A 25085-nucleotide genomic window follows, 5' to 3' on the forward strand; every position below is an offset into this window, starting at 1 on the left:
TTCAAAGTCAATAAATATGTGCTACTAGACTCAATTTACATTTCCCTATGGAACATTTCAAAGCTGAGACTTCACTGATTTTAAATGGCATGACTAGCAAAAGGGAAAGACACCTGAATATTCCAGTACCCACTTTGACAGTCATTTTTTCATTTCTTCATGTAAAAGAGCCATTTTTGTATTAAAATTAGAAAAGAGCTTAAACTATCTTGCCCATTACAAGTGATACCAGCTATCAAGCTCTCTAAGTCAGATTTACAGTATGTGCAAGTAGCAAAACAAAAACAACAAACCACCAAGCAAAAACTCCACAGAACAGAACAACCAAACACAGCAAATATCTCCTTACCACTTGTTGTGCAATGTTGACATTAGACTGTCCAAATGTTTTTGGCAGGAGCTGTTTTCCAAGCGTATTTACTGTAGAAGGATGAACAGCCAATAGAGAAACAACCCCTAAAACAAATACAAATAGATACCTTCAGGTCAGCCACATTGTATTATTTCAGCAATTCCAGTTTCATCTATACTACTAATGGGTATTAACAGAAACTAGCTCTGAACTGCATGGAGTAAATAAAAATAAAGCATTTACACATCTGAAACAACAAAAGGAATTAAGATGCATGGTATGGACTCTGCAAGTCTCTCCTATGTAACCCTAAAGGTCAGTGGTCTAGTATGGACATGTTTTAATTTCTTGTATTCGTAATCCCCTCCTCTTCTACCTCTAAACTTTGTGGCTACTTAAGTATTTTGCCATACCACCTAGAAAACATGCCTATGGCTCCAGCACAGGACATACCTTTCTGAGGCTGGTTTACAGGAGATAAAATTTGGTTACCACAGATCTTTCCAAAAGAATACTCTCAATTTTTCTCTCAGTGCCTCCTCCCAGCTAAGGGCAGGGAATTAAGAACAAAAATCTTCAAGAATCCAGTATCTGAGCAAAATACATGCAAGACAGTATACTGTCCCAGGAGGGAAAGCTGTTCTCTTCCTGTTCCTTAAGTCAGCCACAATCACCATTGACGGTAAGAAGTCTTGAACCATGTAAAACAAAAATTCAAGTACAAAAATACCAAGCCAGGTATCCTCTAGTAATTTGATGCTTCTTGCCATAGTTAAAAAAAACAACAAAAAAACCCACCAAAAAACCAACAAACAAAATAGACAAGACTGACTACAGAAAAAGAATTCTAGGACAAACAAGTCTTAAAATACTGGAGACATTTATTTTGCTGAAACATGTCATTTGGTTGTCAAGTGGGAGGTTTAGTAGTCCTTTCTCTCATATCACTTTTAGAGGAGCCAAAGAGGCAGAAGGACTTGGCACAATTCCCATTCTCCTTCCTTTCTTTTTCCCCATTATCCAATACAGAAGCATTAGGTAAGTACTTAAAATTAAATTCTAATAGGATGCAGTAGCCTGCCATTCTTCCCTTATTAACCAACTTTCCAGTGATCTTTCAGCATGTCAGCAGCTATCTAGTTCCTAAGTCTGTTATGCCTTCCTGTTCTTTCAAGTACACCCATCACTGTCATGCCCTGTTTTGTGTGTGTCATTCCTCTGCAGAACACAGCAGAGCAATATAAACTACCATGACATTACTGCTTGTGTATCTTCTGTCAGCTTCCTGGAGTTCTATGGCTTTTTTAAAACTCCTCCGTCTCCTCCTCACTGCTTAGAAAGAAAACAACACCACTATCTGAAGATTAGTTTTCCAGTATAAAATAAGAGTTATAAATGCCTTCCAAAGTTATGCCTTATTTAATTGATAACCTTTCCTTACTTACTATTTTACTCTCTGCTACTTTGCAAATAATTCTTAAAAGTCAATTCGCTTCTTCCCCAAACACTGATACTGTATTTTCGTAACGTAATCCAGAATGACTTCAAGATCATTCTTGAGTGCTAAAAGCTAACTTGGAGTCCTCATTTTATCTAGTTTGGTTTTCACCAATTATTAACCCATGGGAGGACTGTCCCATTTATAACACCTTGGTTTCTTTTCTGATTAAGCACCTTGATAATCAAGGGGTGTTGTTGTAATTTTTAAGAACTCCAAGGACATCACACTGATTAGATAACTCTTATCCATATGGTTGTTGACTCTTTCCAAGCATGACTTTGGAAAGACATAATTTTCCTTTTCCCCTCTCTAGAGAAGCTCTGTTAATTCCTGCTCATTATCACATTTATCCATATGCCTACTACTTCACTTCTCTCTTAGGTACCCATCTGATTTGCCTAGCAGAAGTCTCTGCAGTTACCTGAGCCCTTCAAAAATTGGTGCAGGGTATGTCACTTTCCGACCTTCTAGTACTAAACATACACTGAGTAAAGAAGGACAGAAGTACCATTGCTAGGTCATTTAAGAATTCACAGGTAGATATTCTCTAGCCATGATAATTTCTAAACATTGATGCTTTAAATTTTTTCCTAAGACAACAACTTCTAGCAGCATCTCAGTAGGACAACTTCACAAGGAACAGCATTGCCCCCATCACCCTAAACATCAATCAGCTTGTCAGCAGCACTTAAGATTGACTTTGTTCTTCTGCTGTGCTTAAAAATATTTGCTGTAACGTAAAAGCTTTTATGCAGATAACAAAGACAACTAGAAAAAAATCTTGCACTTCCAACACTGTAACTTCATGCAAAATAAGAGGTCAGGGCTCGCTTGGATTGGAAGATGTACAGAAAAGGATCTGGGGGATCAAGTGGACAACAAGCTGAATGTGACCCAGAAGTACAATCCTATGTTAATGAAGACTGAACTGCACTCTGGGCTGCATTTGGAAGAGTACAGAAGTAAGTACAAAAGAAGTTATTATTCCCTTTTGCATCAGCACTCTTTAAGCTGCACCTGCACTATCCTGTTCAGTTTTGGGTCAAGAGAGGCATTAACAGAAGAGTGTCCAGCAGAAAGATGCTACTATGGCTAGGGTACTAGAGCACATTATATATAAGGAGAAGCTGAGGGAACCTGGCATTTTCAGCCTGTAGAAGATTAAGGTGGGATGAGGTATGTGTTTGTGTGAATCTAATATATTCCTTCAACTATCAAATGGAGAGTTGCAGAGATGACAAAGGACAGAACAAAAGGAGAAGTGGCAGCAGTCACAAATTGCTGCACAGCAAATTCCAACCAGACATGAGGAAAAAAAATTCTCAATGAGAAAGGTAAAGCACAGGAACAGGCTGTCTAGGAAGTTCCCTGGAGATACTACAGGAACAATTCAGCTCGTGAAAGCTCTGCACTTCAAGGCTGGCCCTGGTTTGTTTGTAAAGCTAGATTAGACTGCCTTCAGCAGCCTTATGTTATTAATTTAATTCTGTGAATACAAATAGCTGTCTTGCATCTAAAACATCTGAAGGGAAGAGCAGGCAACATGTTTTGTTCTAGTTTTTAATTAAATGAACATTTCCTGTAGTGCTGTGCCAGAGTTAATTCATACAACTGAAACAACCTGGCTCTATACAGAAAACTGCCAGGTACCTCTGTCTATATGCCACAAACTGACTGGCAAGGAAATGCAAATATAACTGGAAGAACAGCAGCAAAAGAGCAAAGAGCAGCAAAGTCAACCTCTAAAAGACATCACGCTAAACAGGAAAAAGCATAAATATTCAACATCAGGGGAAAAACAAAACAAAACCCACAAAAAAATAGGAGTTTCTTTTTAATGAAGAGTATTTTCGGTTTGTCTCACTATTTTCTCATTTACTTGCTGTGCAAACATTTTTCTCCTATCTACCTCTACCTGCATTTTCAAACCTCATAATGCTCTTGTTGAAGTGGTTTCGTGTATGTGGCTTGTTTGGCTTCTAAACATACAAGCAGAAATCACTTTATTAAGAGCTTCACAAGTGACTGACAGCTCAGATTCTCAAAGGAATTTTACTAGTCATTTTTTAATTGCTGTTACTCTTACAACAATCACAGAATCCAAATAATCCAGTACTTTGTGGGCAACATACACTGTGCATAACAGCATGTAAAAATTAAACCACAAGTTTGCAAACAGCTTCCTTCCCTGGCACTAACTCTTCTTCCTTTTCAAAACAAATACATATTAATACTGCACTCTCCTGACTTTTTTTTTCTCCTCCTAAAGACGACAAAAAACACAGAAAAGCCCAAGAAAAACATACAAAACAATTACACTGGAGGACATTACTACTACCTAAATTCTCAGTCTCCCAAACATTAATAATTTGGGAGACCACTGTTAGTAACTTTTAAGCAATCATTAAGCCTAAATGGAAGTGTAACTTAATCAAGAGGAAGTTCCAGAATGCTGCCAAAAAAGAGATAATCATACTGTTAGGACCAAGGAGTAATGACAATCTAAATTTTCCACAGCAAGAGCAGCAGCACCCTTTAACAAAACCTATTCTTTATCTGTCTACAAACCACCCCAAGTAATGATCTCTTCATACAGAATATGCAGTAAATTAGACTTCTTTGGCTACTGATTGCATTTAGGGGAGAACTCTTGAACCTGAGCTTTCCTTGCATATGAAAAAAAAACCTCACAAACCAAGAAATCTACCAAAATAAAATCCTTTGCAGAATTTTAGTAGTAAAACAGGCTGGTGATAAAGGCAACTATGGCCATTTTAAGTAACTTGACATGCCCCAGAAGAAAGACACAGTACATCTGAACTTAAGACAAAGGAGTGCCCTCTGCAGACAAAACAGTAGATCTTTCTACAACCTGACTGCTCCAGTTCATGTAACAGTACTGCCTTTGAATTTGGAGTTTCAGATCACAGAGGCTGAACTGAGGTACACCTTGCCTCCAGAGCAGAAATCCCTTTCATTCTAGGTGCTGTACCATTTTCTGATGTAATGTCTTTATGCTTTGTTTACTTGTGAAAGCAAGAGCAGTAAGAGTGATGCAACAACAGAAGGCAACAGAAAAACATGTCTGTTTCCTGATCATTTAGTCTCAAACAAACTAAATGTCAGCCTTCTATCAGAGAAGCAATATTGCATATGGTGAAACTAATATTTGGTAAGAAGGTAATTTTGCAAGCACTTTCAGAATTATTACATCCCAAAGTAATGATGTTTAAAATGAGATGAGTGGTTTGTCAGAATGAAAACTAATCCCTATCTCCTGCAAAATGTAAAGCAAACTGTCCAGCAAACCACTTTTTCAGTAAGTACCCTATGTAACTGAAAGTTAAAGGGTTATTTTAAGAATAAAGAAAATTAATACAGAAAATTACTTAAGAAAATTAATCTTCCATGGCCCATGTCTTGATTACATAAGCTTTGAAATTGTTTTAACAGAGCAGTAAGAATCTACCTTAACAAACAGCTACTTGAAGACAGCAATATCATTAAGCCAGTCTCAGCAATACAAGTCAAATATGACTTGTGTTATCAAAAAGATACTACTATTAATTCCTGATTAAATTCATAACTAAGAGAATGTCAGTTGAAGAGCCAAGTAAGACTCTTTGGGGGGGGAGAAAAAAAAAAAAAAAAAAAAAAGCAAAACAAAAAGAGAAAAACCAACAAAACCAGCAAGGCTTTCCATAAACAAGAAGATTTAAGGAAGTGACAAAGACAATCAATTCCACTGTAACTGTCACTTCTGAGAGGCTAAGTCCCATTGAGAACATTAAATTCCTTATTTCTGGAATTAAGTCGGAACAGAATTTCTATAAAGCCACAGTACCTGTACTACTGCTTAAGATGCATACGATTGACAGAAGATTACATGAAAACTATGAGAATTAACTGGAAAATACTGTAGATTCTGTTTTGGCAGTCTTATGTATGTGGATTTTTCCTTCTTTTGGTAAGAAAAGAGATAAGAGGAGAGGGAATCAGACATCTAAATCATATATTTGACCAAATCTGTAATGAAAACAAAACTGAAGTTCTTTATGCTCTCTTTCTCTACCTCAAAGCATCACAACAGCAGGAAGCAACATAATAAAGCCTCAAACCCATTAAGCTGTCTCAATGCAGTCAACAATGCAGTGCTTGACAATTTTATTCAAACCAACTTGGAGGTGAAGTGAAAATCAAATGCAAAGCCATTACCTCAAGGGCTGTTACAGTATATCATGTGCATTTTGCTTTACAAAATCTGCCCTAAATCACCGAGCCTGAACTGATGCTTTTTTTCAAGTGCAAGAGTTTTGAAGACATACCAAGGCTAAAAACATTAACTTAAAGGTGCCACTTGAGTGTCTTTACCCAATAAATTCCTCAATTCCCATCACCTACCATGAAAATTACTTCTCAGCACAAAACAAGTTTTTGATTATAGATCACAGATATAATGCAGAATATGTATAAGCTGTACTCAAAAGATCTGGGAAAGAAGACAGAGGTGACAATTATGTCCTAGTAGCTGATTCCTCAGATGTCACTCTCACAAAGCTGCAGTTTGTAACATATATAACAAATACAATAGATATTTTATGAGTGGTTGCTTAAACACAAGTTTGCAGCAAACACTGAACTCTTTTTTGGGGCATCAATATACCATAAGCTTTGGCAACACACAGTTGTCTGCACAGTCATGTAAAAATACCTCTGCTTACTGAACAAGTCAGACACCCCTGCCAAGAAAGAAATAGTGCTTACACAGCAAACTTGGGCACTTTTATGAAGATACAGATCTTCCCTAGTGTGAAGTTCTACTGTGCTTATTTCTTATATCAACTCAGACTTTTATGTCACTCTTATCATCCTTAGATATGACTAGCAATACTTTGCTCTAGCTATTACAAACCAGTCTTTTCAAGACTTGTGTTCAGAAATAAAATGTGTGGTCTACCTTTAGACTTTTTAGAAATCTTTTTAGACTTTTTCAAATACCATTCCTATTTGTAAGAGTTCTCTTTCCTAAGCTTGACTTTAGATATTACTAACTGTTTGGAGTACAATAATACAACAAGCACTTTATAACCAACTTTCAGACAGAAGTCTTTTTTGCTAAAGCACAAGTTACAGGCTCTGAAATCAATCTCTACAGCTGTTCCAGAGGAACAATTCCAGTCACTGCAAAAAATCAGGAAATATTATTTGATCTTGCAAATAATATTAACAATATCACCACCTTGCATATGTTTCTTGTCATGCAAATAAAAAAAACACAAGACAATATTAACATTAGACAGTGTAAAAATGTAAGAGCCTAAATACAGACTAAAAATTCATATATTTGACCAAATTTGTAATGAAAACAAACCCGAAGTTCTTTATGCTCATGAAATGCAAAATCACATTTTTAAAGTGTAAAGGGTGAAAGGAGCTAAAGACATCTTTTACAGGGATTTGCCGGTTATGTACCAATAATGCCACCTACTGGCATGACCAGATAAAAATTTTCTTTCTGAAATTTTCAAATTAAGAGCTTTAACTTCAATACAGCATTAAGTATCATCGGTTATCTTTTCCCTTGGACTCATCTGAAGCAAATTATTTCCTTCACTCCAGTATCTTTAAAAGCAAGCGGCAGGATGAGAACTGAACAATGTTCTATTTAATACTTAAGTATTAACACTGACAATACCAAGGACCAAGTTTTATTCAAACTGAAACGCTTCCTGAACAGCAAGTTTCCTAAGTTTCTCAAGCTGCCAAATAGATTTTAGAGGACACAAACTTCAGGAAGTTTTACTGGATCAGCATCTATAAAAAATTCTCTCTCACTCGCCAACCTGTACATCTTTTCTAACCCTCAAGTTTAATTCTGATTATAATTATCACTCTAAATCCATGTAACGTGTGAATTTTAGCAATTTCAGGTTTAAGCAATTACCCAGGTGAATATTCTAAAACAAATACAGGAATTAACAATTTTTTTCCCCCAGAATGGAAACAAAGTAAAATAAAAATTCAAATATCCAAACGAGATTATCCTTGCCCAACAACCAAGGAATCAATTTGTAATTTTGCTCTATAAATAAACTGCTCTCTTATTCTGTCCTTGATAAAGCGATTTATCCTTTTTATTCTTGCCAGAAAAGGAGCAGAGCTATAAATTACTGTTTGTCTGCACTTAGTTTTCCTTCACTTGACATGTGAAATATAAATATTGTTTCTGATTATAAATAAAATCTGGAGTTCACGGCTGAGATCAGTCTCTCCCAAGGAAATTAGTCAGAACCATGTCTCCACTTGTTGAAGTAAAAGTCTGTCTAGGTTGGTAACCCATGTCTGACAGAGGAATAATCAGGGAATGAAGTAAGGACAGAACTTGCATGCAGAAATAACTCCCTAGAATTCTACAGCTTTAGAAAGTTTTGAGGAAGAGATTGTGCAGGATAACTGTTCAGCATAGCAGGGAGTGTTACCCCCTTTTCACCGTTCATGCCAGTGAAGTTTAAAAATTTACAGAAGTCCATTCACAGGCTATTGTGTGCAGCACTGTTCAGGCAGTAAGAACTGTAGCATATTAACCTGGTTTAGCCATAGAAGTACACTTTTGATTATCTTTCATAGTTGACTGATAGACCTATCACTTAGTCCCATATGCACTTTATAGACCTTTGATCAAGTGTCACAGAACTAGCTCAAGAAAAATACACTGCTCTTTCTCCCAGGCTGATTTTTGCAAGCATGTTGTTGTGATCCAGCAGACAAGTAATTTTTTTGTCCTCTACCACTCCTGTAATACCTTTACTTCTCTGACAACTGAGCTGCTCCTCTGTTCACAAATGGCTGGAAACATGGAAAGTGAATGAAGTGGCAAGTTTGCATTAATTTAGTTAGCAAGACAGCAAAGGACTGGACTTTCTGATATAATGGCATGTAATGTAGCCAGCTACTCTTAGAAAGAATGCAGTACTTTTGTATAAGTAGTTGCATTTAAAATTCTAACATTTAAAGACTACACAAAAAACCTAAAACTATGAAAATGCAGCAAGAGAAACCAAGTACTACTTTAGTGAATAAATTCTGATGCATAGCTGAATATTAAGTAACAAAACATTTGTTTTAAACTCTTATTAAGACTACTTATACAGAGCCTACATGCAAAACACAGACAAGCTAGATACAAGAAACATTGAATGATCAGTTGTTTCTCCTCAACAATATGAATCAGTTGCTGTCCATTAACTTATAAAACTCCCCTAAAAGCAATGAAGTGCAGAAATTAACTGAGGACAGCTTAGTTTGCCTGTATTATTCATGGTGGTGTACACTGAAAATAGAGCTTGACTCTGCAGCAGACCTATAATCAACTATTTAATTACTCGAATTTATTTTAGAAATTCTACAAGCAATTAAATGGCCTCTTTTTTGTCCAATTTTACTTTAAGAGCTATGTAATAATGGAAGATGCACATTTCCAATTCTTGCTGTTTGTTTTGACTAGCTATCTTCTGGTTGTAACAGAGTCTAGACACAGGAGGCTACATTGCTATAGAATATCCTGGTAAGTATTTACCTAGAACAAAAAACCTGCCCATTGTGGGTAGGGAAAGTGGTACAGCTGTTAAGGATCAAGTAATCTACACTTCTTTTGTTCAGGGGTGTGGGACTTTATTTACAAATATACACATGGACCAGTTAAGAGCCTACTGAAACACCAATAAAATACTTCATGTACCCAGAAAAATTGTTAAAGTGGTGGTAATGGAAATTAGAAATTCTGCATGTTGTGAAACTAAATACTTAAAGGGGTTTCTTGAAATGGCATATAAAAAACTGGGGCAATAATAGTAATTGAGTTCACCTGAACTGGACTAGAGGTTTATCTGAGAGTTTATCTGTCACACACAAGAATAAACCAGAGTGTCATCATCTGGAACCAACAACAAAGGAAAATGGTCATTTCACCAAAATCTGTTGTGAGATGGCTGCGAACCACAAACATGGTGTTATACAAAAAAAGTACTGATATGACCAGCACTTCACCCTTGAGTCCTAGATACTTTTTTTACCACTTGCATTGAAGAAAGTTGATGAAAACAGTAAAACAGGCTAAAGAATGGCAATAAGGAAAATCCAGAGGACAAAGAGCTCATCTGAAGAGGAATCTAAGACACAGTGACTACCTGACCTGTCAAACTGAAGACTGTAAACACAGTTATGTATAACTGTTATTTATTAAATAACAAGTAGGGAAACACACTAGTGAAAGCTATTCAGCTGAAAACCAACACCAGCAGCAGCAAAAAGCATAAAGTGGCAAGAAGATACTTAACTGGAAATCATAGCATAGGTGTACAATCTCACCACAGAAAATGCCTTCCCGTGAGAATACAGGGGACAAAAATCTAATTTTCACATAGAGCATAAACAGAAGATGTTATAAAACATAGCTGTCCAGAAGCACATGTTTGGAACTGGGTGGTACTTGTGTATGTAACTATGCTAATTGTAAAGTACAACACAACTTTCCAAATGTTCCGATTCTTAGTTTTTGAGCCTACGTATCAAATTCAATTTGATTATTACAGACTGTGTTTTATTAAACTGCTTCATTACATTACAGTATCACACATGCACAGTGGGATATCTGCCAAGTCCAAAACTGGTTTGTTCAATGTATTCTTTCATTCAAAGTATTCTTTCAGATAGGTTTGTAGCAGTGTGGATGCACTATCATAAAAACTGTCATAACCCACTTCAAACTGCTAGACTCAGGTATTTTTCTCCCTTGCTACAACACACTACCCCAGAAGATGTTTTAGACTAACCTGGATTTATACTTGAACACAAGCTATGCTACCAAGAAAATCTCATATGGTATGATAAACCACCACTGAAATTCACATGCAGTTTACAAACAAAAGAAAATCCACAGTTTGCTTGCTGATTATGGAAGAAACAAGTTAAAAATACCCTTACAAAAAATATGTTAAAAAGTAGTTTAAAATCAGTAATAAGCTCAACAGTTAAAAATCAAGAAAGTCTACTAAAAATTGTATCCTTACCTTTTCCAGGACTTAGGTTTTGGTCTATAAACACCTTAAGCTCTCCATTGGCTTCAATTAGTCCAGCCTGTTAAAGAAAGTAACTTTTATTAGATTTACAAACACAGCCTTTTATTGTTAAGCATGGAAGAAATCATACCGGAAGTCTCTACTGCTACCACTCACATTTTGTCACAAATCTGCCACTATTTAATGGCACTGCTTGTGGCATAGTATTTGACAAACTTTAAAATCTTGGTTTTAAAAGTAACATATTCTTAAAACACAAGCAGACAATCTGTATACTCCTACCTTGCTCTTTTGTGTCCTTATTAAACTCTCATAGTGTACAGTTTAACAAAGAGCTGAACATCATTCTAATGAGGAGCAGTGACAACTGGGACTATACCTTTCTCTGTGTTGATACTACTTGCCTACCCACACACAGAAGTTACCAATATTACAGCAAAAAAATAGAGGTGGTAGAGAATGCTTTAAGACACCTGATTCAGGAAAAAAAAGACATTAAGAAGAAACACCTTGAGCTTTTTATTATTTTCTAAAGATCAGAATATAAAGCTCGTAAGTGAAAGAGCTATAGGATTATGTACAAGGTTATGACCATACTCTGAGAAAGCTCCCAGAAGTTATTGTTTTTAAAATACTATTAATTTTTGGATCAAAAACACTTGATGCACCAATTCCTTGGTATCTCCATACAAAACAGTTGTGAAAAAATAGTAAGAGGATGTTTCCATTTAGAAGGAACTGCAAAGTCAACACTCACAGTTAATCATAGCTACAGCAAGGGGCTTTACAGAGGCTGAGAAGTCCCTATCTGCATTTTATGAACAGTCAGTATCTGCAGGCTGCTGCTGAACTTCAAGAGACATTGAAGTGGTGTGCATGCAGTCAGCAGCAAAGATTTTCCACTAAAAGTCTATCTACAACCCCCTACTTGGGATTTTTAAGAGGTTCACCAAACCGAGCAAGCCACTAGAGGATGCTGTGGTGCTGTTATTATCCAGGTGTATGACAGCAATGACTTCTTTAGACGGCAAACTTCAAAAAACAGCAAACTTTCCTTAATGAAAAGGGAGGGGGGCCAGGCTGGGAACAGAGCAAAAGAAATATTGCTGAGTGAAGCATAAAGAGCAGTGGCTAATGGCTAATGGCATGGCAGTGATGACGATATGGGGCACAAAAGAAAACCCAGGTAAGGAGACAGCAAAACTGATGGGTAGAATGAAGATACTGTAGCAATTCTCTCTTCTATTCTGCCAATTTTCCTCCCCAAAAGTATCGAAAACCTTCACACTTACTACGTAATTCAGAAGGGCAACAGACTGTGTAAGACACTTTCAAAGAAAGAAGGTACTCACCAACATGAAATCAGTATCATGCACATGTTACTAGAGCTACATTCTGCGACATTCCCAAACCGGAACTCATGTACTACATGAAGATGAATTCTGGGTGTTATGCTCCCGTTCTACCTCAGTTTCACAAGACTGTTAAACCACACAGGAAGTGTCATAATTTCTTTATATGAAGTACTAGCTTTCTTCTATTCAACAACAGAAATAGAAGGCCTTGTACTCAAGGGCTCCTGCAAATTCTCTTTTTTTCCCATGAGGATCAATGACACTGGAAAGACACTTAATATTGAGTTTGTAACGCATGGACCAGCCAAGCAAATGGCTGGGTTAATCTCTAATTGATTTTAGAAGCACATTAATTTAATAATTTTGAACTTCTTTTTATCTAGTATTTTTGAATTGTTAAATTAATTCATTAGTTTAATATGGAAAATCAAATTTGCATCAAGTTCACATTAGTTACACTGATAAACCAAACCCAAATATTTAAGATGTGATAATCAGAAAATTAGTTTTAAATGCAAATCATTATTTCAGTAACTAGCAAATTAGGCAATTCTGTAATCTGTTACTTATTGGTCCCTTCCTAATTTTATTTTTTTTTAAGTAGAACAGTCTCACAATATAACCATTTCTATTAATTCATTTTATTTGTAAGTATTCAAACAACTACCATACCACAGTACCAAATAATCTCATAAGCTTCAAGCTATGAGAATACCAAATAAAAACATACAGTGAAAAATAATACACAAAGCTATATGCAACTCAAAAAGCTACAATCTAACGTACCATTACGAAAGGTCAGGTTAGTGCTACATGGCCATGCTTTTGTTTGACTGAAATGACACAAGTCACTGAAGAACTGGAGAACATTTAGGAAAACCACTACATTTAATACAATCTGGGAAAAATCAAAGAACAGTAATGATTGAACAAGAAAAATGTCCTCAGGAACCACAATACTGATGAAGATTACTGCAGTTACAGTTCCACCACCTTTCCACATCAGTATCTTATTAGAAGTTCAGCTCTAGCAGTTAAGATGGCTGGTAAATACTAAGCTCATTCATAAGAGTACGTCTAGGAAAGACTCCAAGAAAACTAGCTGGAAAGAATACCACCAAATCCCAGAGCAAATACCACCCCAGCTGCTATTATTCAAAATGAAAACTCATTTCTAGTGAAAATTCTGTTATTCCAGCCTCAGTATGGTCTTCACACTTCTGGATACACTATTCAAGTCTAAGGTTAAAAAAATTTATCACCAATTTTGAGTCTACTCAGTCACAGATACCAGCTCTTGGTGAGAGAAAACTGAAAAGCAAAACTCCCATCCCATACAGTATTCTGGGGTCTGTTAAAAAAAAAAGGAACACTAGCCAAAATAAAATAAAATATAATACAATAAAATAAAATCTCTCCACATGTATTTTGAAGAAATCCCAGATATTTTTCAAGCCAAGTTATTTTGAAGAGATCAGTACCTATCTAGCATACTGCCGTGGCCAAAAGAAAGAGAGAAAATTGAGAAAAATGTGACCATGGCTCCCATTAGGTATATCATAGTCACAGATCAACAATAAACAAAACCAACAAAAAACACTCGCCAGCAAGAAGTATGTGCTTCTCCCCAGTGGAAAAGTAACCTTCTGTCAAGGTTAGGGTTTAGACAAAAATAAAATTCTGCTTTCTGATGGGAAAATACATGTAGTTTTCAGGTCTTATCAAGCTACTTGTAACAAGGTAATCTGATTTTTTTTTTCCACCTGATAATGGTTTTTGGGGTTTTTTATCCCACATTTTCTTTTTATCCTCTCATGAGTCTCAATTTCAAGATGGGTTACTTCTTTTTGGTGATAACACCAGGGCTGTTTTAAATAATATGCTTTTAATATTCGACTCTGAAAGCTTACAAAGTGTGTGCAACTTCACAGTTTACCATTGCTTTCCTCTTCAAAGACACACTGGCTTTGTATATTTCTCCATGGCTGTATAAAGAAACTCCTAGTATCCTAAATGGTCAACAGATAAAGATGCATCCTTTATCCTAAACTGTCAACACACAGAGAAACACCCTTCATCCTCTTCATGTTACAGCAAAGTCAACAATGACTTTAAAAGACAGCTTTTGACACATAACATAGCATCCAAACTGCAATAAATTATGATTTCCTTTCCACAGATCAGATAAAGAAGGTTAAACACCATTGGACAAATTACTAAATCTGTTAATTTTAATTGTGGAAGCCATGCTGCAGTGGAAATCCCAAGTGGAATTCCCTAGGCTTTGTCCCATCACATCATTCAGACCTCCTAAAGAAATCAACTGATGGGCTAAACATATCAAAAATGCAACTGAGAGTAGCTTTGGCATGCTATGAGATCATCAGCAGTCATAATGACTGGGAACTCTGTTGTTTTGTTTACGAGTAAAAGCTGAAAAGCACAAGTGCCCTAGCTTGTAAGTCAGTAAATTGGGAAATACCCTTTTTTTGGAACTAAAGTTAATCTGAAGACAAATTTGCTAAAAACGCAGATGTCACTAATCTAAAAAACACCTTCATGAGAATATCATAGAATAGTTTCAGTGTCTTACTTTAAAAGCCAGTATTTGTGGTCTCTGAAGTTATGAACTAGAAGCTTAATACCTTTACAGCAAAAGTATCATTTCAACACTTGCAACTCAACTTCTTAATAAAAATTAGCATAAAATTATTCCATAAACCTTTAAAGTAAAATAAAGATTCAAGGTGAATTTAGACGGAAGGACTGGGAATGTATAAAAGCATGACCAGGGAAGTTTAACCAAAATGAGACTGAATAAGTACACGTGCTATGTCTATCAGGCTTAACCGAAGAGGAAGATCCCCCCAGCACCCTGAGATAAGTAAATATGGGGAACAGAAGGGTGCAATACCTCTATCTTGCTTCTGGGTAGCTAGCCCATTTTAAGTATACTCCCTAAAAAAGAGCTGCAATAAGAGCAAAAGGGGTAGAGATAAATGGAAACAGTGCTATTTGCCAAAAGTTATTTCTCAGAATAGAAATTTTCAGTTGCTAACAGGAGATTAAGCCCACTAGACTGAGGCACAGGACTGGGCTTGACAACAAAACCTAAAAGTGATCTTATTAATGGACAAGGAGATCTGATCTCCTGGGGAGGGAAGAACATAGCAATAGGAAAGGTGAATACAATCTATTCTAAACGATGACTGAAAGACTAAATAAACTAGGATTCAGAAGTTCAAAATACATCTGGCAAGAAGCAGTGAAGACAGAATAAAAATTTCAACCAGGAAGGAAAAGTACTCCCAGAGCTTGACAAAGGCATCAGGAGATTGCATCTGCTGTCTAAAGGTATTCACAAAGGCTGCAAAATTCTCAGACATTATTTTACTGAAGGTGTCAGTAGCCTTCTTCTGAAACGATCATACCAGATCCTCAGATCACAGCATCATCTTGAAGATTGTCAACCACTCAGAAATGAGCTATTTATTCCATAGAAATGACCTTTCCAAAAGTTATAATCAAATTACTAGCACCTTAACTAGCAAGGCATAATCAAAGCACTAGATATTAAAGATTTGGATCACACACAATTGTGAAAATAAAACCGACATACAGTATCATAGCTCAGTTCAGTATTGTCAATCTTCGGTCTGAATAGGGGCTCCACTGATACTTCACTCAAGTTGGACACTGAGTATACACAGAATGAAGAGTATGTCAAGGCCACCAGCTTTCTTGGCTGCTCTCTCTAAACAGAGCAACAACTCTAGAATTCAGCAAAAAAATAAGTGAAGAATAGACTTTAAAGATGAGTCAGATAGTAATCCAGTTAAGGCACCACTCAGATCAAAAATAACACAGGTTAAATAAAACCATCCAACTGTGCTGTTTTTTACATTATTATTTCAATTGCCAAGTGATATAATCCTTGCAAAATTGCAGGGCATTAACAAGAGCAGCAACTTGCACAACCTTCTGATGCTGTTCTAGATTTTACCTTAATAAACTGTTTGTCCAGCCAAATCTAATTTTTACAGCAGTTTATTCAACAGCACCTGAACCACAGGTGAAAGCAACAAGTAATGATAAACAGGATTCATTCTGAAACCATCAGCTTCACCAGCCTCTTTATCAGTGTCTTTTAAGGCTACAGAAGCCCACAACGTAATTTTCAAGCAAGTCTGCATAAGCATTAATACAATATTGGGATGCTTAGGCAAATGTAACACAACACAAGAAGCCAGCAGCATTTTGGGCGAGATGCACTACTGTCCACTTTTGAAATTATCTCCTACCTGTCTGAGACCAACTTCGACACAACGTTTAATAAAGATGGTCCCATTTTCCCTCTCACTTGTAATTTGCTACAATAAATCTCCACTAAATGATATCCAAACAAGTAAATATAAACACTAAAATAGGTGACCCCTAATATAACTCTACTTTTAAAACCTCCATTTTTGTTTAGAGTCTTGTCAGCAGTGTATTTACTCAGTAATACTGCAAATATGTACTTATATAGAGCCACTATTAACTGACACCTACAGTGAATAAAGTTAAATATGCACATTCTACAAGAAAATGCTTTATTTACTCAAAATGTCGAGGTAATGGGCAACTTCTAAGTTGCCATTTTCTGCCAACATGGGGGGGAAAAGGGAAATTCTTACTGTGTATTCAGAATGTATAAAGAATAGCTTAAAGATGGTTTTCCTTCTGCCTTCTAATAGAAGGCATATTAAAAAAAAATAACATTTGACTGTGGTGCCTTTGTAAAAGACCTGGCTGCATACTACTATTTGATCTTCAGTTTGCAAACTTCTGACCAGGCTGGAACTCAACAAAAGTAAATAAAAATAGATCAAGCTACCAAGAAGTGCTGAACTAAAATGGAATCAAAAAAGATGCATGAACCACTTGAGACCCACTGAAGACCTAACTTCAAGCTCACCTCAATGAAATTCCCAGTACATAACCAAAAATAAACATAAAAGGAGAAACACATGCTGTATTTTATGGAAGTCCAAAAATACATTTTGAAGAGTTTAACACTTTCTAGGCACTGAAAGTGCATCATGTAAAAAAAAGATCAAAAATGTCTTTCCTATTTTCACTAGGCCCGTTTTTTATTCAATCCTAAACGCAACTTTTTCAGACCACAAAGACTTGCTGCTCGAGACTGATGAAGAAGCACCACATGAAAGCTATCAAAAACTACAATTTTTCTGGTGTTCTGGTAAAATTAATATGCAGAAACACAGATCTACTTCTCTCGCCAAACTGAGCAGACTTATTGACCTACCCAGTCAAGTTGCACTAAAAACCTAATTTATGGGGGTTTTAAGTATTCTTTGAGCAATTTACTAATACTGTGAAACTAATTCACTGAACTAAGCTACACACATGAATATATTCTGAATTTTTAATTAAAATAAGCCATCAATGTTAATCCCTACATTCTGGGATGTCTTAAAGAGTTATTTTAGATCAGGTGCTGAACTTTGTGCAGGCAGAATTTCTTTCACCCTGGCCTCAAATTTACACATGTACAGGGCTTCCTTTGCAAAGCTAGATCCACAGGCAAAACTGCACCATGTTAGTTTTACACAAACCAGGGATCAAGAGAAGAAATCCTCATAAACTAATCTGAGCAAAAGATAACAAAAAACAGTAAGATAGAATAGAACACAATTTAAAAATAATAAGTTAAAAATATAATTTTAGAATGAGTGTTTCCAAAGCCAGTGCTGCTATCAGCAACCTACGAAACAGAAAAATGCCATGAGCTTTCCAGATAAATAGGTCTTAAGAAAGATACTTTAGTCTGTGAGAAATTCTGAAGGTTAACAGTGGTGTGTCCATTTTAAAAGTTTGTGAAATACCAGATGAGTTTTCATCTGCATGCTCTTCATAACTGGGGTTATTTTAATGGCTGGAAACATTTCATGCAATAATGGTGAATAACTGAAACAATCATAAGCAACTACTACTATATAGATTATTTCATTTATGTAATGCATCTTTTTTGATACACATAATTTTCCAGATCAGAAGGAACCTCACTTGTTCCTGGTGTCCATCATCCCCTTCCTCTCTCCTAAATATTCACAATAACAGCACACGTTGCACTATCCTTTTAGAAGACCAAATTCCTGCAAGCAACTCCTACTTCTTCTCTTCTGTTTATCAGTGGATCTTACAGGAAAGAGCCACAATCTTCTTTACAGCTGTTCGAGAGGCCTCAGCAGAAGAACTAACGGAGAGGTGAACCAGGGTCACACTGCAAGTCTGATCTTCAGCTACGCTACAGAAGCTGGTACTCCAATGGTGGAAGGTGTTAACCATTGATACTAAAAAAGTATTTATGCTCTTAATTTACAGATAAGTCTCAATATATACTGGCCTGGAAGTAGTCCTCAGTCTTAAACTGTGACTTGGAAGACAAAAAATTAGGTTACCAAATTTACTTCTTGCTACCACAACTCCTGCTCCTTTTTTTGATGCTGCATCCTGCTTGGTTTTCAGCATGCTGAGGATGGTCATGTCAAAATTCCACTTAGGGAACCATACTGCCCACCCAACTATTAATGCCATGAATAAAACGAGCAGCAGAAGGAAGCTAAGTACCTTGGTGGGCCAGTTTTGATCCTCCAGCTCTTACCTGGAAGGTGTCAGATTTGTAAGCAGTGGAAGTTTACAGTAGGCTCAAAATCTTAAGAGAACTATTCTCATCAACTAGAAAGAGGAATACTGCCTGATTTGGAGTTTCTAGAGACTGACTGCATGTGATTACTATCTGTCCCAGACAAAGAAACTTTTCATACAGTGCAAATGTACATGTCAAACTGTACCCAATTCTACTGACCTCAATTAACTTGTCATTCAGCCACTGACATGATCCCATCCCCAAGTTACAAAAATCCTTGAGATACTGCAATGGGATGTTCTCTCATCCATGCATGTTTGCCTTTCATTGTTTCTTTAAATTACATTAAAAGTCTTTCTAGTAATCAAGATCTGCTGAATCAAATCTGACATTCTGTGGCAAATCTGCCTGTTGCTGTTAGAATTGCTTCTCAGAGCCACACAATGTTCACTTACATAAAACCAAAAACAGCTATGCTCATTACTGTTACCAGAACACACTGGAAAATGAGTTTGCTTCTTTTTTTTCCCCTTTACATTTATTGCACTCCAGATCCCCTACCTTTTACATAATTTTTCAAGCTAAAAATTGATATACTCACAGATACTTTAACCATCACAAGCTATTTCTCATTTTCCATTACTATTTTTCAACTTAGCCAGCTATAACATCACTTATCATTATGCTCTTCAACTCCACCTGCAGGCTCTTAATTAAGGTGCTTCATACAAATACATGTTTTTTCCCCTTCATAGCTTTCTGACCACTGCAGAGAAAATGAAAGTGTTCTGCCAAAGAAGTCAGTTCTTTGCTGCTTATTTTCTCTTTATTACACACTCTGAAAAGCATTAGAGGAATAAATTTTAAAGTAATATTTAACAGAATTTAGACTTGGGTGAAATAGCTCATAACCATTTTCTTGTCAGCTTACTTGATCAGCACTTTTGTATTTAATCCTTTATAAAAACATTTGATTGGGTTTGACAGTATTCTCCATCATACTCCCCATACATTCATTTACCCAGTTAACTCTCAGTCTGAAAACTTTTACAAGTATTTTACTTTTAAACCAGGTCTTCTCAAATCATAGCTATTATAAAGAGGTATAAGAAGAGTTGGAAGTGAGCAAGTAAAGTACTCTCCTGCAGCAGGTGGGAGGAAGGGTTAAGTAGGAGCATGTTGTCTTGTAGAGCTCTGGTTCCACACCTTCCTCTTCTGCAGTGCTGTTACCAGCACAAGCAATGGCCCCAGCAGCACCAACTAGAAGTGGGGACACACTGAGCCTGTGTTCCCAGACTGGAGCATGCTTGGCCACGTAAATGCCCACTGCAGCCCAGACAAGAAGAAGCACAGTCCTTACCACAGTTTAGGCATCTCAGCTTTGCTAAGAAAAAAGGAAGGAAGAGGTGGGGGCATTCATCAACTATGCTGTCTCTTTCACCACTACCTCTCGCAGTGTACTTGATAGGTGACATGGCAGAACTACAGGACATTAATCACAGCAATATTTCTATGACAGACTGTTTAGATTTACAGCAGAGCAGGTCTTCATAGTTTCAGTGACCAGTAATTTAGTGATACTGTCTCTAACATGATTAATTCTATCATTTTGGTAGGAAAAGAACCTGTATTTCAAATACAAAATACGGAAAGAATTCTCTTCCCTTCTGAAAACCCATTATACCGATTAGTATCTCCATTTTCTAGCATTAAATCAAACCTAATAAGGCCCATAATCAGCCAAGGAAATTTAAATTTCCCAGCATTCACTACACGTTTTAGACATCATGTAATGGTGCATATGTAATAGTCTGCAAAAAGGTAAGCAGTTCACCTTTCCTCCCTGAGGCATGATTAAGTATGTGTAGAGGTTTTTAAGAACAGGTTAGACCATCCTTCAATTAAGATTTCATACCCTGTTCCGGTGCTCAAGCACACCTAAAATTTTACCTAAAACCTGACCTAGATTTTTATTTTTCCAAATTCAGCTTACTAATTCTTGTATTTATAATACTGAAAGTAAATTTCTCTTCCTAGCTGCACCAGCTTCTGCCATTTCTTAAGTTTATTATCAAGTATGCTATTCTTCCCTTAACTGCTCTCATTTCTTGAGGTGAATCTTTCAAAAATGAGACTCGTTCTTTAACGTCTTACTATCATTCTTCTCCCATAGCTCTTCTAGGATATTAATCTGTATTTACAGGTGCTACTAGTTCTTCACTCAGTTAATCTCCCTCCCAAACGCCAATACTAAACTGTACTTTAGTACCTCAGTTACTTTCAATCGTTTCAATTTCATATCCTAGTCTAACATTCCTCTTCGATTTTCTTCCCGCCTATGTGGCCTTTCATTCCCTGAACTCTGCTATCTCTCACGTACTTGGCCACCCTTATCTCTTCCAGGCAAGCTTTGAGTGACTACGTAGTTGTGGTTGCTGCTCTGTGCATTAGGATGTTTTTCAGTTGCTTCTAAACTACTAAAATTTGCTGTAGGATTAATTGTCAATCACTATTTCATGGTAATTCTCACTATTTGAAGGCTACAACAGCTTGTAAATTCACCTTCAAGAATTTGAATTGCGCAGTTTTTCTTTAGCTTGTATATTGTTGGGGTTTAGGGGGGTTTTTTTGCAGGTGAGATACATTCTCATTTGAATAGCTTGTCTTACTTTCAATAAGGAATTATGAAAGCCCAATTATATTAGATATTAACAGTGAGTTATGGCTTAAGTACACAATTTTTATACTACAATGGGTGTAGTGCAAACATGGTTCAAGAGGAAGGCCACAGCATCAAAATCACTAACTTTAGCATAATTGGCAATAGAATTCTTCCATGAAGTCCCCAAAACCTGCTTTTACAGACACTAACCAGCACCTTTTGGTAGACAGAGACAAAACAATGAACACATATGGAGGCGGAACCATCTTCACTCCCTTGAATATTTGATGCCTCCCCGAACAGAAGAAAGGCAATGCTAGTTGACAAGAGCAGGCAATGACAACCCCATCATAACAGTATTTGTTGGGCTTTTGTAATTGCAACTGTGAACCAAGTTGTTTCCCTGTTCAGTGTGAATACACATAATGGCAATGGCTCAAGTGCCTCTATAAGCCTAACGAATTCTTAAGATTTAAACTACTCTGAAAAAAATGGCTGCAGATCTGAAGCTCTTTTATGCTGGAATATCTACAAGAAAACATAGCTTATGCTTGATGATCAACAAGAATAAATGAGGTTTCATATATTAATACCACCTATTAAAATGCATGACCTGGTTTGCTTTACAAAACAAAAAACATTCAATGAGCTTCGCTTCCACATATTGTGCTACAAATATACTTACATCTTTTGCCATGTTACCAAAGACTAGAAATCAGTCCTCTTAAAATCTTGATGGCAGCAGGACACAGAGACAACGATGTTATTTTCTAGAAAGCAAGGACAGACAACAGCTATATAAATGAAAGGAGGGAAAGTTTTTACAATTGTAATTATTGAATAGCACCAAATACAATTCAGCTTTCAAAAGAAGCATTTTTAAGAGGAAAAAGTTTGCTGTCATCACCGATTTATCCTTTAAGGCCCCTAACCCCATCCCACGCTCACGTGTGGTAAATACTCCTTGTCCGACAGGGGCGGTGATCTCTCCACCGGCCGGAGCGCCCTTCCCCCAGCACCCACCCGGATCCCAGCAGGGCAGCAGGCAGCCCACGCTGGGCCGGTCCCTGTCCAGCTGCGCCCCTTACAACACCGCAGAGCAGGGCGCGGGCAAAAAGCGGCGGGGGAAGAGATCACTCCTTTAGCCTCCTCCTCCTCCTCCCCTCCACCCCCATTTCCAGCAGCAGGCACAAGTAGGCCCCAGGGGCCAGCTCCCCCCGAGGCCTTGCAACCCCCCTTCTCCTCCTCCTCCTCCTGCTCGCAGGCGGACGGGCCGCGCCTGCACCAAGGCAGAGACTGGCAGTCGCCACCGCGCCTTGGGCACCCAACGCCCGCCCACCTCCCCCACCGCGCCCCCCGACCAGGGCCTCACCGCCCGGGCAAAGCCCTAAGCCCCGCGCCGCCTCCCCTCGGCAGCGAGGGGCCGCGCTAATCGCCTCGGAGGCGGCGGGGGCACGAGGAAGGGGGGACTCGCCAGGCGGCACCGCCGCCGGGGGGGGGAGGTGCGGGGGGAGAGGGGGCGACGGGTCCACCCCGTCCCCAACCTCCTCAACCCCCGCCGGCGGCGACACCAGCAGCACCCTCCACCCCCCGCTGCCGTCCGTCCCTCGTTTCCCGCCTCCCTCCCCCCCCCCCCACACACACGCTCCCCATCGTCCTCTCGCTGCAGGCCGGGCCGGGATGCTCGCACCTGAGCAGCCGAAGGCAGAGAGAGCCGGCTCCATCCCCCGCCGCCGCCTCCAGACAGGGACCTGGAGCGCGGAGCGGGAGCACTCCCGGCCCGCCCGCCCGTCCGCCGTCGCGCTGCTGCGGAGGCGCCCGACTGCACATGTGCGGCGGCGCGCGCGGGCCTGGCGAGCCCGGCGGGAGGGGGCAGGGGAGGAGGCAGCCGGAGCGCGGCGGCGGGAGGCGGGGGGGGGCAGGGAGGGAGGGAGGGCCGGGAGACCAACGGCCCCAACGGCAGCGCGGGCGGGGTGGGGGGAGGAAGGGAGGGAGGGGGTCCGGTAGGGACCGCCCCCCATCCCCGCTCTCCAGGGCTGGGGGGGGGGGGGGGGGAGTGCGGGGGGTCTCCCCCGGTGTGCTGTCACTTCCCAGCCCGCCTCTTCTCCAGCAGGTCTCCGCAGCCTGGTGGGCTACCGCACAGACTCCGCCACCACCGGTCCAGACAGCCGCCCCGCACACCTGCCCGGGTCCTGGCCCCGATCCCCCGGAGGCTGTCTCCGCGGGGGGGGGGAAGCGGGTGTAAGGGGAGGGGGGGGGAACGGGAGTGCAGCGGGCCCTCCCCGAGCCCCACGCGCGCGACCCCGCCGCTCTTATTTTTTATTTTAATTTTTTTTTTTATTCTTTAAACCGCCCCGCGATGACGGGAAGGGGGGGGAATGAATAAAATAATAAAAAAAAATAATTTTAAAAAAATTGAAACTTACACTTTTGTGCGTCCCACCGGCGTGACGCTGCGCGCTGACGTCACGGGGGTGTAGCGTGCCTTGCACGGGCACACGCGGAGCGGCTGCTAAGCCAACCGCCCGCCGCGGCACCGGCGGCGGGAGCATGCGCGGCACTTTCGCGCCTTCCGACTCCCCGCCCTGCGGCGCTCGCGGCGAGCGCGCGGGAAGCATCGGCGCGAGACCGCTCCCCGGCCCCGCCGGCAACCGGCACCGCCGCCGCCCCGAGCACGTGGGCGCCGGCGCGCGCGCGGGGTGGCGGGGTTGGGGGGGACGGCGGGGAGGGAAGAGGAGGGGAGGGGAGGGCAGTCGCCCGCGGGCGGTGTGTGTCCCCCCCCCGCACCCCTGCTGTGAGGAGGCGGGAGGGGAGGAGGGGGGCGGGGAAGGAGGTGCCGGGTTACTCCGTGTCCTTATCGCTGCGGGACACAGCCCGAGCTTTGGCCCCGCCACTGGCGGGTAGGTCCCGGCGGACCCGCCTCTGGCCCGTCCGGTCGGTTGCCGCCCTTTGCTGCCGAGCGGGTTTTGGCGGGGCAGGGCAGGGCCGGGCGGTGCGGTTGAAGGGGTTGCCGCAACATCCTGGCGGGGCTTCCTCCTCACGTTTGGTGCGGCCGTTACTGGAGGAAGCGGCCTCGCCGCGGCCCCGGCTGCAAGGAGGGCTCTGTGGTCACCCCGGGGCAGAGGTGATGCCGTGGGCAGGCTGCTGGACGGCGGTCTCGAACCGGGCCAGACCCAAGCCCAAAGATTCGGTGCTCACCTTTTCTGGTTCCAGACTTAGCATGCCCCATCGGCTAAGCCGAGCTAGAGTTGGGTGATGTAATTACACGAGAATTATGTAATTCTTGGCAAAAACCTTTCAGCAGGCGTAGTGGGGGGCTACAAAGGTACAGCCATAAGGGTGGGAGCTGCAGGCTCGCTCCTGAGGAGCTGCGCTTCTTGTAGGAGTGGATTTAAGACACTTTGATGCCGGGGAGCTGCAGAAGATGCTTCTGCGTGCAGTGCCAAGCCTGCCTTGAAGTATTTGTGCCCATGGAAAAACCTTCAG

At 39.9% G+C, this 25085-nt stretch overlaps 1 protein-coding gene across 5 annotated transcripts in view; it reads right to left on the reverse strand.

The window, feature by feature from the left end:
- TFDP1 (transcription factor Dp-1) overlaps positions 1-24142 on the reverse strand; it is a 37791-nt gene extending 13649 nt beyond the window's left edge. Inside the window, exons 1-4 of one of the 5 annotated variants that reach the window (XM_030466630.1) lie at positions 24026-24142; positions 22285-22369; positions 10922-10988; positions 350-456 (exon numbers count right to left, since the gene is read on the reverse strand). In XM_030466630.1, coding sequence (XP_030322490.1) covers positions 350-456; positions 10922-10988; positions 22285-22296 — 186 coding nt within the window. In that variant the 5' untranslated portion in view covers positions 22297-22369; positions 24026-24142. Of the gene's footprint in view, positions 1-349; positions 457-10921; positions 10989-22284; positions 22370-22547; positions 22686-22971; positions 23055-23289; positions 23461-24025 lie in introns of those variants that run through there. The other 4 variants (XM_030466625.1, XM_030466653.1, XM_030466637.1 and 1 more) reach the window with 4 other exon arrangements.
- Between the last annotated feature and the right edge of the window lie 943 nt (positions 24143-25085).

Source organism: Calypte anna, chromosome 1 (genome assembly GCF_003957555.1).
Source record: "Calypte anna isolate BGI_N300 chromosome 1, bCalAnn1_v1.p, whole genome shotgun sequence".
NCBI lineage: Eukaryota > Metazoa > Chordata > Aves > Apodiformes > Trochilidae > Calypte > Calypte anna.